This window comes from Echiichthys vipera (genome assembly GCF_963691815.1).
Source record: "Echiichthys vipera genome assembly, chromosome: 9".
Taxonomy (NCBI): Eukaryota; Metazoa; Chordata; class Actinopteri; order Perciformes; family Trachinidae; genus Echiichthys; species Echiichthys vipera.
The window spans coordinates 5,111,616-5,128,004 of NC_139834.1; the positions used below are offsets into that span (position 1 = coordinate 5,111,616).

A 16,389-nucleotide genomic window follows, 5' to 3' on the forward strand; every position below is an offset into this window, starting at 1 on the left:
ATTTTTTTACTCATCCATCTAGCACATGACCCCTATAAATAAAGATAATGGTGATGTGGTTGTAAGCAGTTTGTTGGCAAGAACGACGTATGGAAAAGTTTCACATAAACATCGCTCTTTTATGCACTGGACAATTTCTAGATTCCGGGCTGTTTTGCTTTGTTGCTGTACACTTTTTCTATTCGCATGCCCTAAATTCAAATTGGGCAAGACACTGAACCCTGAATTGCTCCCCGTGCTGCGCATGGGTGTGCAAATGTGGTGTGAATGGTTAGATCAGATTAGATGGTCTGTAGATGTCCACAGCCATCAGTGTGAATGTCTGTGTGAACGGGTGAATGTGACAAACACTGTGAAAGCGCCTTGAGTAGTCAGAAGACTAGAAAGGAGCTATATAAGTACAAGTCCTTTTACCTTTTACCATAAATAATAATTGTCTTAAATAAAGGCTTCACTGGTGGAAATATATATGTAGTCGAAATGTAACATTTCTAATTTGGTGCCTTGATGGCAGAGAAAAGGCAGAAAGTGAGTCTATGGGGCTGTGGATTGAAAACAATAACTCCCATAATGCATCACAATGCACAGCTGTGCAGGCTGCTCCCACTGGTACAAAAACTCCCCCTGGAATAAAAATAAATAAACAAACAAACCTCCCACCGCACTATAAACCAGCCCATCAGAGGCTCCGTTAGGAACAGAAAAAAAAATCAAAACACTCACTTTACAGTGTCCCAATATGTGTCCTGAACACTGCTGTCCATCATCCTCTGAAACTAGGACGATCGACAACACATACCGTGTCCTTTTCTGACTCAGAGATTTCGTCAAGAAGAAATTTACATCTTCGTAATTCTGTGCAGCAAACCGATTCTAACTCTGCATCCATCGGAGCACAGCAAGCGCACCGGCACCGGTCAGTCCTCCCCGGCTCGAGCAGGCATGGGAAACTCTGCTGCCTCGGTAGCATCTGCAGCAGCTGCCTCCTGTTACTCCATCAGCTCCAGCTGCTCCTCGCTATATTGCGGCTCGTATAGGTCACCGTGAACATCCGATTCGAGAATCAGATCTTCAAACTCCCCTTCTTTCATATCAGACCGATTACCTTCCGCCATGTTTGTTTACTTTCTGCAGGTTGCAGAATTAGTAAACATGTCTTACCCTGTTCACCTGTCAGCCTGCAAGCAATGTGATGTTCTCTGACTTCTCCAGTGCATTCAACACCATCCGTCCGGCTCTACTGGGTGAGACGATGGCTGCGATGCAGGTGGAGGTCCCCATCGTGTCCTGGATTGTGGATCACCTGATGGGCAGACCACAGTATGTACGCCTACAGAACTGTGTGTCTGACAGGGTGGACAGCAACACTGGGGCCCACAGGGGACTGTCCTCTCTCCCTTTCTCTTCACCCTCTTCCCCTCAGACTTGAACTATTGCACTGAGTCCTGCCACCTTCAGACATTTTCTGATGACTCAGCAATAGTTGGCTGCATTGGAAAAGGTGGATGAAAGTGAATACAGGACGATTCACAATATTCACAGGCTGAAAACAGGACTGATGAGGGAAACTTGGATTGAGCTGAATCACGACGTGACTAAAACAAAGGAGCTCCTAGTGGATCTGAGGAGGGTGAAAACACCTGTGACCCCTGTCTTCATCCAGGGGGTCCCTGTGGACACTGTAGAGGAGTAAAAGTACCTGGGGGTGTACTTCAATAATAAGTAGGACTGGACCAGAAACGCTGAGGCTGTCTACAAAAAGGGCCAGAGTCGACTCTTCTTCCAGAGGAGGCTGAGGTCCTTTAACATCTGCCGGACGATGCTGAGGGTGTTTTCTGAGTCTGTTGTGTTCAGTGTGATCTTCTTCACTGTCACATGCTGGGGCAGTGGGCTGAAGGTCCCAGACACCAACAGACTGAACAAACTGATCAGAGGGCCGGTGATGTCGTGGGGGAGGAGCTGGACACCCTGACGACCATGGCAGAGAGGAGGATGCTGTCCAGGCTCCGGTCTATCCTGGACCAGGTCTCCCACCCTCTCTACGACACACTGACTGACCCAGCAGAGGAGCACCTTCAGCAGAAGACTCCTCTCACCCAGATGAACCACAGAGCGCCACAGGAAATCTTTCCTGCCTGTGGTCATTAAACTATACAACGCATCCCTAGGAGAGTCTGTCACCTCCTTTCTGTAATACGGACTCAAACATAAACAATCTGTTCTTTGCACATTAGTCTGGTATTTTTGATCTTGTATATATTTCACTACTGTAAATATTCATTTCTGTACATTTAAATTTGAGTTTTTTCTAATATATGTTGTCTGTATATGTGTTGTTTGTATATCTGGAGTTTTGTGATAGAAAATAATTTCCAACTGTGTCTGGATTATCATAAAGTGGGTACATGTGTAAAGGGGAGCTTCACTTTGGCTGCTTCAGTGCCCCTAAAAGAGTCTTATATACCTGTTGTCAGCTTAAAATGACTTCTGCCTCATAACACTGCATCTCCAAGTCAAAAAATAAACCTGTTTACCAAAAACGGATCTTGTATTTTTCCACCAATCTCCCTCCTGACAGCGATGTCTCTTAAATGCAAACCTCATGCTGCACAGAGCAGTTGAAAACAAAACCTCCAGCAAACAGCAGCATGTCAGATCTTTGAACAGCGCTGCCCCATCTCCCCTCGCAGCAATATTTCTCTCCAAAGAACGAGGTTTTCTCTTTCTCTACAGCGTGCGTCGGTTTGACCCTCTGCCACCTGGCGACCAATACCGTCACTGACACAAAAGAAACAAGAAAACAAGAGCCCATCAGAGTTGAACAGTGACAGGTGAGGGTAAAGGCGGGTCCCTGGAGAAACACACAACACTCTGCGGTGTTTTTTATCTCCCAGGAGAACGGGGATGTGGTGAGGGTTCACATTCACTGCTGGAAGGAGTCGTTTAGATGTTTATACTGTTATTCCTGCTGGCTGCTCTAACATATGCACACAAAACCAGTGGGGTTTTTTTACCATTACTGATGCACCTACACCTCTCTCTCTCTCTCTCTCTGTATCCTCTTACCTAAAGTTTAATAATAGATTCTATATTTGTTTCATAAGCATTTTCCCAAACTTGAACACAGTATGACATATATGGCATATATAGTACGAGTGTGGAGTTGAGGCAATGTACAAATCCGATTCAGTTTAAAAAGATTTATGAAGGAAGAATTTTTTATAGTACAGAGAGGAAGAAGAAAGCCATAATCACAGATTATAAAAGAAAAAAAGTGTTATAGTATTGTGAAATAGATTTAGAAAGGATTTCAATGGGATAAAGTTTGAAAATGGAGAAGGGATAGTGTCAAATAGGTTATATTTCTTACTACTCCTTTTTGGGCATATTATACAGAATTATATAATGTTTTGTTCCTTATTTTGTGTTTTATTACTGGCAATAAAAACCAGTAATCAAAAATCAACAACAAAATGTTATTTTTTTTTTCCTTTCTTTACATTATGTCTATATGTTCTTATTCCTTTCACATGTTCAAAATAAAAAAACTAAACTAAACTATGGCATTATAGGTGAACAGTACAATATATGCAGCGACTAACTAATATTATAATCTTACTAAAATAAGAGAACCTCACTCTATCGTGTCCCTTAGCATCGAACGTAACATTGCAGGGAATTTCAGCCTGCATGCATATTTTTATTTCAGCTTAACCATTTTAAAACAGAACAGCTGATACTGATAGTGAGTGAAGTTAGGTGGCTGCTGCAAAACTCAATAAAGTCTCTCGCGCTGAGCTGAAATCCAACTTTTCGATCCAGCTCCTATGTTGATATATGGAATTCGTTTGGATTCATTGATCACAAAGCATGTCATTAATTAGATGGACTGTGTTCGGATGAATGTTTTTTGGTCCGTCTCCGTGGCAGAAGTCCCAAAGCAACAGAGCATCGGAGAAGTGCCAAAGTCGTCCCAGAGGCCTCAGATCTCTTTACCACATTTTTAGGAAGACATCTTTATGGTTACCAGTGACTTTTCAGTTTTGTCACCGTTTGCAGATTGCCTTTATTTTGAGATATGTGTGATGAGTGTTAGTGGTTCCTGCAGAAGGGATCTGTCATGTGATTGGTCGAAACAATGTACAATAAACATTGTGGGAGCAAAGACCAATGTGCAGGTTGTACTTTCTCCTGGAAACGTCCTGTAAAATTCTGAAAAAAATAACGTGCCTCTCATCCTCAGGTACGTCCACGCCCTCTACCTGGGGGCCCAGAGCCGTTGGCACAGCAGCGGGCCCCTTCGCCACTTCCACTGGCGGCTGATGTTTGAGAGCGCTGACATCACCATGCTCCGCCTCCTGGAGGCCTTCCTGAAGTCGGCTCCACAGCTCGTCCTCCAGCTGAGCATCATGATCCACGGAAACACCGTCCTCCCTCTGCAGGGTGAGTGAGATCCTGATCCCACAGCCCCTAAAGTTTGATTGCCTTTGATTAAAACAATATATTTATTATTATTATTGCCAATGAAAACTATCAAAATCCATGAGTTATCCATTGGATTATATCGGACGTAATTTCGGATTTTTACAAAGACTTCTGCAAAGAGAGAGAGAGAGAGAGTGAAAGAGAGAGAGAGAGAGAGAGAGAGAGAGAGAGAGAGAGAGAGAGAGAGAGAGAGGTTTAATGGTGTGTGTGTGTGTGTGTGTGTGTGTGTGTGTGTGCATGTGTGCATGTGTGCGTGTGTGCGTGTGTGTGTGTGTGTGTGTGTGTGTGTGTGTGTGTGTGTGTGTGTGTGTGTGTGTGTGTGTGTGTGTGTGTGTGTGTGTGTGTGTGTGTGTGTTTATGGCAGATATCAGTAGGAGAGTCTATGCTTTATTCATGCACTTCTTACAAGAAGCAGATTGGCCTTTGATGAATAAAACAAAACTCTCTCTCTCACACACACTCACACACACACACACACACACACACACTGCACACACTCCCATCATTTACACACACCTGGCGGCACGGAAGTCAAAGTGTCAAACACATATTTGAATTGTTCAGTTGCAGGACACACACAAAAGCTTCAAAAATGCACTCGTGACCAAACAGAAAAGCTGGAGTGATGTGCTTTCCCAAATGTGTGAGTTAGTCCACACTCAGCTTTTACTGACGTTACACGAGGGACAATGCCTCAGCTTATCGGCTCAGTGTAGCATGAATGGTGACGTGCGTATCCGCAGCAGTGGCAGTCATCAGAGCAAATACTAGCCATGAGCTGCTTCTGTCAGGATCAGACAGAAGGTCCAGTGGGGCTCAGACAGTCACTAGAAACACATGTACGGCCCTTTGAGAGAGTTTTTGTATGGATATGTGTGCTGTGGCAGGGCTGCCGGCTCTGCGAGAGGATGTCTGAGCAACGTGTTGTCATCAAAAGATTTGTTTGACTCAAAATATGATGTTATTGTTGTTTTGCACTAAACTTCTTAATATAAAATGAGAAAATGAGAAAAACGTCCATTTGTTACGTATTAAATTACGCTTAAATATGAATTACCAGAAAAACTTTCCAGTTCTATTACTATTTATATTCTGAAGGTTTTTACTGAAGACTTTGTTCATATATCATTCACAGCCTCATTTATACAACATTTTACCCCTAAAAACATGGCGAAAACAGATTTTTTTTTAAGCTGTTGCCAGTATTGTCTGATTCATGGAGTGATAAAAGAAAAGAAATCTGTAAAAACCTTTGAATCTTATCCGTCAACAAAATGAAACAATAATTGATGTGTGTATGTTCTCTTGAAATGTAAATGAGCACATACTGCATTTAGAAAGAAAGAATTCCTTTATTCATCCTGCAAGGGGAAATTCAATTATTTTACTCTGTTATTATTATTCAGGCCTGACACACACACATGCACAAACAGGACCTATATACATGCAATTAATGGAGAGATGTCAGAGCGAGGGGGCTGCCAGTGGACCAGCACCCCAAGCTGTTGGGTGTTCGGGGCCTTGCTCAACAGCACCTCGGCAGTGCCCAGGAGATGAACTGGCACCTCTCAAGCCACCAGTCCACGCTCCATTCATGGTCCACACAGGGACTCGAACCGGCGACCCTATGGTTCATGGTATTCAAACATAACACTTCCCCCCCACCCTCCTTCTGCTCTCCTCACCCATTTCAGCCCCTCCCCTTGACCCCCCCCCCCCCCCCCCACTGCTCTTCAATCCATCCCCCCACCTCTATTGCTGTACCTGTTTCTGGCTATTTGTCTGTATCACCATTACCCCATGCCCCCTTCGCCTTGCTTCCCTGTCATCCTTGTCATCCTTGTCTCCTGTTGTTTATCGTCTGTATATTATATGTCCTACTCTGTAAGCGACTTTGGGTCTCTGAAAAGCGCTATATAAAATAAATGAATTATTATTATTATTATTATTAAAACTTGGAATGCAGAAAAAATGTGTCTTAATGTATTCAACCGGGGGACGTTTCAAGGTGATATCTGTTTGTTTTTAGAATTGTTGATTTTTAATTAACAATTGAATTAATTGTATACTCAACTGTAAGTATAAGCAAAGGAAATATTAAGCAAGAGTTCAAGATGTATAGCCTCCATTTCTGTTTTTTATACAATAGAGACACCACACAGCTTTCATCACCTTGGTGCTCATACAGCTCATTGATCAATCCATCAGCCCACTAGTCAAACTGATCAGTGCCAATTCATCATTCAAGTCATCTGTAAAGAACAAATCCCAAAGATTGTTCCAGTTTCTCCAAATGTGGAGATTTTCTGGGCTTTCCAAGCATAACATATGTGGGGTTCATTTCTTCTGTAACTGCTTTGGTTTATTTTCTTAAACTGCACATCAGGAAACGCGTCACGTCGCATCGTTTGACTCGTAAACTCAGATGAGGTTTATCAACTCCAGCATGGGGCCGTTGGTTGTGGTCAGCATGTCTAAAGTAAAAGGATGTTCTATAAACCCCCTGAGAAACGTATCAAACCCCTCCTGCAGCATAATCCAGTGAAGAACTTAAATGCACTCTGAAAACATACAATCAAGAAACACTCTAAAAACATACAGTATTCAAAATATGGTTAACCCATTTAGACCGAAATATTACTGGGCCTGGAAAAACACCCCCTACTGTCATGAACGGTGCTGGGAATAACTCCGAGGAGCAGGACCCAAATGCAGACAAGGACACCGAGTAAGATTTAAACAGATATTTAATAAACAAAAACAAGAAGCAAACAAAACCAGGGAACGGGAGAACAGGTACAGGATCCAGGTGAAGACGAGGGGTAAACCAAACGCAGGGACCAGGAGACGAAACGCTACGGTCTGTTTTAATTTTAATGTATATATTTAAACTTTTTATTAATCTAATTTAAAATGTATTATTATTTGTATACAATTAGGTGTGTGATCCTTTGTCCTGTTTTTCTCTTCTGAGATGTAAAGGATCACAACTGCACAAGTAAAGAGTATTTAAAAAAGGGAAAAGAAGAAGGGCACTCCTGCCAAGGCTACCTCACAATGTTAATGCAATGTGAATTTTCCCAGTAACAAACTCATTCTCCAAATAACAGTATTTCCGTCACCACATCAATGCAGCGCACATGCCTAATCCTGCAGTGTTAGCAACATGAACAAATAATTTGTGTAACTGCCCTGTGATTCAAATCTGCTCCACAATGTCATCCTTGGCTACATCCTTCCACCAAATTTCATGGAAATCGGGTCAGTAGCTTTTCTTTTATCCTGCTGACAGAAAGGCAGACAGACTGACAGACAGACAGACAGGCAGGCAGACAGACAGACAGACAGACAGACAGATAGACAGACAGACAGACAGGCAGACTGACAGACAGACAGACAGACAGACAGGCAGACAGACAGACAGACAGACAGACAGACAGACAGGCAGACTGACAGACAGACAGACAGGCAGACTGACAGGCAGACAGACAGACAGACAGACAGACAGACAGACAGACAGGCAGACAGACAGACAGACAGACAGACAGGCAGACAGACAGACAGGCAGACTGACAGACAGACAGACAGGCAGGCAGACAGACTGACAGACAGACAGACAGACTGACAGACAGACAGACAGACAGACAGACAGACAGACAGACAGACAGGCAGACAGACAGACAGACAGACAGACACAGCAACCTGCATTTTCATCGAAAACAATATATGTGTTATAAAGTACAAAGATCCTTCAATTAAAGGGATTTCTGGGAAGAGAATTTCAAGAAAATTTAGAAAAAGGAAAAAATTGACCTAAACTTTGAGTCTTCTTCAAAGCACAAACGTTCCTTAAAAAGCTGTGATTTTACTTTGGTAAATATCTAACTGAAATATCAGTATGTTCCTGCATGAGAGGAATATCCAAGGTCTCCACGATCTCGTCCTAAAAAAAATCAGGATCAAAAATGACATTAAAATGCAAAATCGCCGCAGCTCTTTCTCTGCTCAAATTTTAATGCCTTCGCAGAGTGAATCATGGCTAATTTGAGACAAGACTGCGTGATTAACACCCATGAATGTTTAATGTTTTTAAAGTGCGCTCTGGGCAGCTCACAGTTCCATGTGCAGCTAATGATCATCTGATTTCAGGTCCGTCTGAATGAGCGGGGAAACATTTTAGTTTCTCATTTTTACTCATTACGCCGTTGCACTGAAAGTCTTTTCTCCATTTTGTGTTTTCTTCACTAACAGGAAAGATATCTCAACAAATACAGGTCAAATTTTTTCAAAGCATACTTGTATTGCAGTCTTCATCAGCAGATGGAGTTTGGTTGGTGTGGTTAAAAGATTTTCTTTTTCTCATACTACTCTGTACTTTCATGCGCTACCTTAAAAATGCATACCGTAATTTCCGGACTATAAAGCGCACCTGACTATAAGCCCCACCAGCTAAATTTAGGGTAAAATACAGATTGCTCCATATAAAAGCCGCACCCGACTAAAAGCCGCAGGCGTTTTGATGTGTAATTACCGTAGTATATAGGGGTTCCTGCTACCACGGAGGGGATTGTCGGGACAGAGATGACTGTTTGGGAACGCAAAGCGTCCCATTTATTAACAATAAATCTTTCAATCATTCAATCAAACTTTCACATCTTTGACATGGCGAACAGCATTCGTGCAGAGTACAGATAATACAACGGTGCAAAGTAATACAAAGTGCTCGCCTGTAACACGGCAGTAAAAGTGCAGTCCCGCGGCCGTTTACGTTATCAAAATAACCAGCCTTTCATTGATGTCAAGGGTACGTGCAGCAGCTCTATTTCCTTCTTTGACAGCCAGATCGATTGCCTTTAACTTAAAAGCAGCATCATATGCACTTCTCCGTTTGTTTTCCATGTTGAGGGTGTTTGCATGAACACTTCCTTCGCGCAAACTGTCGCTGAAGCTCTCCTACTCTTTGTTTTGCCCTCGTTACCTGGCGCCAGATGTCTGCCTCGGTCTCGCGCATCCTCGGTAGAGCGCGCCCCTGGTTACCGTAAGCCGTAGAAAAGCAGCACCGTTGTATACGCCTCAGGGACCAGAACGAGGGAAAAAAGTAGCGGCTTATAGTCCGGAAATTACGGTATATCTTTTTAATTTTAAAGTATGGTTGTAAGTGGGTGTATGTATATATGCATATATATATGCATATATAGTATTTTCCATCATGATAAATATTGTTGAATTATTGTAGGGAACCCAACAGCCCCTTGTGGATTTTCTGGGTTTCCTTTGCACGTTCTTCTTTTTTTTACTTAATGTCTCTCAATTGTAATCTCCTTCTTATTCTTTGTATGTTCTAAATAAAATAAAGAAATAAATCAATATAAAGCGTATCAATATATCTGCAATAAGCTTTGATTGTATCAATTTTGTGATTGAAAGTCTTTTCTTTTATTTCCTCTACATCACTAAAAAGTCTTCCCATCTGTGCCTCTTCCTTCCCTTCCTCCCTTTCTTTTTCTTCGTCTGTCTGTGCAGGTCTCTCAGCCTCGGCCTCCCTGGTCTCTCTCGCCTGGATGATCGCCTCCTACCAGAAGGTTCTCCGGGACTCACGCGATGACAAGCTGCCCATGTCCTACAAGGCCGTGATCACCCAGATGCTGTGGCACTTCTTCACCATCGGGGCGAGGACCGTGGCCTTCGCCCTCTTCGCCTCCGTCTTCCAGCTCTACTTCGGCATATTCATCGTCAGCCACTGGTGCGCCGTGTGTTCTGGGTCCAGACACTTTATCATGTGTTTTTTAATAGTTATTAGGGTAAAATCAATTATAGTAACCAGACAAATGTGCGTAGTACACGTTTATAGTTAGTGTATATACTACATGACTGGTTGCTTCGACATTAAACATTTGGCTACGTTCACGCTGCAGGTCTTAATGCACAATTACAATTTATTGCTCAATTTTTTTCTTTATCTGGTTTATGCTGTGTGAACAGCTCACACTCCTGAAGTGACGTGCATGCACAGTTGATCATTAATGACATCAAGCCACAACGTTGTTTGTACTGTAGGACTTTATGGCTTAATGCTAAAAATTTGCGAGCGGGTGATATAGGGAAGGAGGAGAGAGGACAATTCAGAAAACTTTCTTTTCCCTCCCCTGGCTGCCTGTTTCACTGCTGTCCTCCATGTTTGTTTGGATTCTGTTCCTGGCTCCCTCCTGTGACACACTTTTTTTTTTCAATCAACTTTATTTATCATTCATTTACAAAACAGTGCAGCGTGGGTCAGAATGAGGTCAAAGTGACATTAAATGTGACCTGGCTGCTTAATCTGATTCAGTAACACATTTAAAAGTGAACTACTTCTGATTCAAAAATGTCAGATTCAGTGGGACCTGTTCTGTTCACACTGTCAAAAGCAAATCAGATGTGGGTCACCTATGAGAGGGAAAACCAGATTTGGAACTGCAGTGTGAACGGAGCCATATTGTGTCGGTCACCTCAACAGCAGGTTCACCAACAGAAGTCGAAGTAGTCTGTGTCCAAAATAAGAGCCTTTACAAAGCCAGGCGCCGTTTAGAGTGTTAAGTAGAAAAATGCAAGTAAACACTAAGTAAACACTGTTAATATCCTCTTTTAATATAAGCACATTCTCGCTCATGAGCCGCATTAAATCACAACAGCGTGCTTAAAACAAACAGCTTTCTCTGCACTTTGCTGTTTTTTTCCCCAGAGGAGGGACACTTATTAGTGGCTGGTTTCTAAATTCCCTCCCCGTTCATTGTGATTACTTATAGATTTATGAAATCGGTGCAGAAAGATGTGATCTTCTATGATTAGAGATTCAATATTGAGATTATCTCGATATTACCCAGATGAGCTGTATGTGAGAACACAAACTTCCGAATCAGATGGATGGGACGTTTAACGGACTTTACCCGGCTGCCCGCATGTCTGTGTAATGTCCGACTGAGCCCACGTGTGAACAGAGCAGCAGAATTTACAGTGTTGATGATGTTTATATCGTGCGATTGTGTGAAACGGTTAGAAAACAAACCTCCAAAGAGGGAAAAAGAAGCGTGATTTACATGAAGACGGCAACGAAAATGTCTAAATTGAGAGCCGCATATATTTCAATTTCATGGCAATATACTCACAAGTTAATAATATTCCTTATATACCACTAAAAAAGTTTTGAATCATCTATATGAATTTCATAACAACTTGATCCTCTTGGAGTCTGGGTAAGAGTCTTCCACCGATAACGTCAAAAACGCATCAGCAGGACTCAAAGCTTATTTTATTATTTCCTCAATAAGGTCATGTTACAATGGAAGAATGTGTAGCTGTAGTAATAACATGAATGGAAGAAGTAATGATGTAGAAATGACAAAATGCAAGGCAAGTTTATTTGTATAGCACAAATCAACGACAAGGTAAATCAAAGTGCTTTATATAAAACATTTAAGCTAGTGGCGGGACACGATTAAAAAAATATTATTTAATTAATTAGAGGCTTTTGTAATTAATTAATTGCGATTAATTGCATATCAATATTTGACACAAGAAGCAACATTTTCAATTTAAATGGATTTTGGTATATGACTTAATTATTGAATAGACACTACAACAAAATGTGTTTATTTTTATCAGTGAGCACTAACTTTTTGTAAACTTTAATGTTTTAAACACATTTGTTTCGGTTCATAAAAAATAAAAGTAAGAAAAGAAAATAAAATAAGAAAAGTGGAAAATTAACATTGCAAAAATATTTAGAATAATATCCTTGCTATAAAATAAACATTTTAACATAGAGTGCTTTTTCTGTTAGTGTTCTGTTAGCTGAAACATGTTCAGCGTTGTCTGTGCTAACGTTAGCTGCAGCATGTTCAGCATTGGGGTGGAGCGGAGGCTGAAGAGCTCCGGTGGGGTGTGAATCTTTACACAGCCGTGCTCTTGTCCATGTTTCCACTCAGTCGTCTTTTAGAACTCAAATGTCGCCCACTGAACCAGCAACAGCTCATCATCTCGCTTCTCATTGGTTTCATTTCGCTCGTGTTGTGTCCTATGCATCAGTATAATGAGCCGGGCGGGAACTCGTGCAATGAGCAACGTTCCGCACTGTGCAAAAATAAATTGTGATTAATTATGTTATTTTTTTTGTAATTAATTAATCATAACGCGTTAAAGTCCCAGCCCTAATTAAAGCCATTGGGGAAAACACATAAAACATACAAGATTTAAAACAGATAAAAAGTTATTTAAACATTTAAATATTGTTACAGTTACAGAAGTTACAGTGCAGTTTGCGGCAAAGCTGCGACAAACAGAAAAGTCTCCAGTCTTGATTTTCTTGAGAGTTGCAGCAGACCTGCAGTTTTCTGGAAGTTTGTTCCGGATGTGTGGTGCATAAAAACTGAACGCTGCATCTCCATGTTAAGTCCTGACTCTGGGGACACAGAGCAGACCTGACCCATGTTTATTCCTGACTCTGGGGACACTGAGCAGACCTGTCCCATGTTTAGTCCTGACTCTGGGGACACAGAGCAGACCTGTCCCATGTTTAGTCCTGACTCTGGGGACACGGAGCAGACCTGTCCCATGTTTAGTCCTGACTCTGGGGACACAGAGCAGACCTGTCCCATGTTTAGTCCTGACTCTGGGGACACGGAGCAGACCTGTCCCATGTTTAGTCCTGACTCTGGGGACACAGAGCAGACCTGTCCCATGTTTAGTTCTAACTCTGAGGACACAGAGCAGACCGGTCCCATGTTTAGTCCTGACTCTGGGGACACAGAGCAGACCTGTCCCAGACCATCTGAGAAGTCTGGATGGTTGTACAAAAGCATGTTTCTACAAAGAATAACTGATGCCCAATCATTATAGTCAAATCCCAGATGCCCATCGAAGTCACCACATTATTCTTAGTACCAGTCGTCAAAGGTTTACAGGTTGCTATTAAGAGTGATGTTTATTGCCTTCCAGGTGTGTCATGACCTTCTGGATCATCCAAGGTGAGACTGACTTCTGCATGTCCAAGTGGGAGGAGATCATCTACAACATGGTGGTGGGCATCATCTACATCTTCTGCTGGTTCAATGTCAAGGAGGGCCCCAGCCGCTTCCGTATGACCGTCTACTACTCCGTGACGCTGGCTGAGAATGTGGCACTGACTGCCGCCTGGTACACCTACCGTGGCCCGCACACCTCAGACTCCTATGCCGTGGTGGTGGTGTGCCTGGTGGCCTGCAGCTTTGCTCTGGGAACCTTCTTCATGTTGGTGTACTACTGCTGGCTACACCCCGATGGGCCCGTTCTGGGTTCACAGTGGGGAGGCTGTGTGGACGAGGGTGCGGTGGGTGCGGGAGGGGTAGCGGGAGTGATTGATGCTTGCCTCACCCCATCCCAAGGGTCCCAAACAGACATGGTCATCACCAGCCCTCCAAGGACTCTCCCCAGAACTAAAGACATGGGGGAGACGGTTCCCGGGGAGCGAGACAAGGACAGAGACAGGGACAGTTGCCTGCCTGTCTTCCAGGTACGTCCCTCCCCTTCATCCTCTCCCGCACTCCTTCACAGGACCTCCTCATCATCCCGCGCGCAGGAGGGCCCCGTGATCCGGATCGACCTCCCGAGGAAGCGATACCCGGCCTGGGATGCACACTTTATTGATCGACGCCTCCGCAAGACCATTCTGCTCCTGGAGACCTCATCAGTCGTCAGCCCCAGGATACAGTACAGGAGTAGCATGATGGGCAGCAAAGAGGTATTAGAATATGAGACAACTGTCTAAGCCGACAGGGGCTCTTTGAATTAAAATTGCAGTCCGGGATCAAAGCTCAGCCTGAGATCAGTTCTCATCCCAGGACTACCTACGCCAGGAGAAGTATGGAAAGGAGGCAGAGTGTCAGGCAACTCTTTTTTTTTCTTTTTTTAAAAAAAAGAGGTAGTCAAAGCTTGATTGTAAAATGTGAAGCGCAATCTGGGACCGAAACGCTCCCCTTTAGGGCGCAGTCCGGGAGTATGTAGCATGAATGAGCCGTGGGAAGTAAATGGAGTAACACTGAACTGGGATAATCTTCGTCTTTTCTAAAAGGCTTGGAGGTAGAAATTTAATCCCTCATCCTGGGACCAAGGAGTGTTAGATTTAGTTTCATTCTGCATGGTCAGAACAAGACGTAAAAAGATAAAAAGTTGCAGAGTTTGAGACGACTGAGAAACCATCTGCTGCATGAACTGGAGCCTTGGACCCCAGAGACTCAACAGAGACTTACCAGGAAACCTTTAGAGACGTGAGTTTGCACGGGACATGCTATCATTTGGTTTGGTGACAAATTAGACACTGACAGAGAATGAGGATCTATTGAATGATGCTTTAGTGCAGGCATCTCCAATCCTGCGCCTGGTGGGCCGCTGCCCTGCATGATTTACGTTTCTTAAGAGTCTCATGCCTTGCTCGTTATCAAGCAGCTGAAGCTTGTCACAGGTTTGACAATCATTAGACTCAAGTGTGTTTCAGGAGGGAGAAACCTAAAACATGCAGGGCAGCGGCCCTCCAGGATCAGGATTGGAGATGCCTGCTATAGTGAGTCGCAGAGCTAATGATGCCTGGATGTCTACCTTAAAACTGAGTTAGATTTGGTTGAAATCAGGTGACTTGGAAGAGTATACATACAATAGAAAGGGGTTAATTAGCTTAAGTAAGAAGACAGAGATCATAACATTCTTCCAAAAGGTTGCATGTCCCTTGCAAACTTTGGCAGCCGTAAGCATTCTGTCCGTGGTATCTAAAGTGAAACGTAGTCTTGTAGATGGGGCTCCAGTACAACACAAGGACACATCAAATGCAGGCTCATAAGTCCAGATGGTTTATGAAATGTAAGCCTGAGGTACAAGTGATAACAGTCACCCATCCATATGTGATTCAAATACAGCCATAGCAAAAGTCCCACTGTTTACATCCCAGCTGCTCTGTCACCCCCAACCTGAGAAAGGAAACATCAGTCTGGACTGGATGTAAGGATGTAAGGTGGGCGACTTCTGCAATGGCTCCCACCATATGGCATGCTGTAACTCACCACAAACAGGCCTGTGATGTACAGTAGAATAATTACAGATGTCAGATATAAGCTATTATAATAAGCTGTAGTTAGGTAATGAATGACTTTTGGATGAAGAAGCTTCATTTACTCGTAAGAGTCTAAATGTCGTACACTTTTCTTGGAATACATACAATGTAGGGGTATGAAGGGTATCATGAACAACCTCATTGTGCTGTGAAAACATTGTCCAGTGTTTGGTGTTTGGAGAGAACGGTAGCTGATGAGGGACATCTCTTAATCATGTCGACAGACCTTAAAGAATCCTAGAACAGTTTGTTGGAATGTGACAACATTCAGGATTGGTTAATACAAGTAACTAAGCAAAGAAAAACTCAAAGATGCAAAGCACTAGGATTGTTTTTGCAGGAGTTAGCAAAAAATGCTCTTTCTTGTAACAGAAAGGATGTGAGGGTTTTAGCGGCATTGTTTACAAAACGAAACCATGTACAGGCCTTTGATTCAAAGTATAGATATAGGCAGATTCAGGTTTAGACTGAGGGACACCATCAGTCGACTGAGAGGAAAAAAATTAAATGGTCGGATGAGAAATCCTCTTTGCTCCTTTTTAAACTGCTGTTCTGATGACCTGAAGCAAGGAGCTACCACTTGAACAAATTCAGCAAAGCTGAGCAGCAACTATCTTCAGATGTTGAAGTTTAAACGCAGCAGCTCCCAGGTGTGAATGTGTTACTATCAATTAGAAGCAGCTGGGTGCTGAAAAAGTCGAGCGTGGTCAGCAACTGTACCTGAAGACAGAACAGTTTGAAAAACACTAGCATCAAAGCTAACTTATGTCCTCTCTCATATCACACAA

At 42.9% G+C, this 16,389-nt stretch overlaps 1 protein-coding gene across 1 annotated transcript in view; it reads left to right on the top strand.

The window, feature by feature from the left end:
* Positions 1 to 14,266, top strand: part of LOC310951385 (XK-related protein 7-like) — a gene marked incomplete at both ends in the record, with an annotated part of 85,598 nt that extends 71,332 nt beyond the window's left edge. The window contains 3 exons of the mRNA XM_083919584.1: positions 4,244 to 4,443; positions 10,009 to 10,228; positions 13,459 to 14,266. Coding sequence (XP_083775710.1) covers positions 4,244 to 4,443; positions 10,009 to 10,228; positions 13,459 to 14,266 — 1,228 coding nt within the window. The remainder of the gene's footprint in view (positions 1 to 4,243; positions 4,444 to 10,008; positions 10,229 to 13,458) is intronic.
* Between the last annotated feature and the right edge of the window lie 2,123 nt (positions 14,267 to 16,389).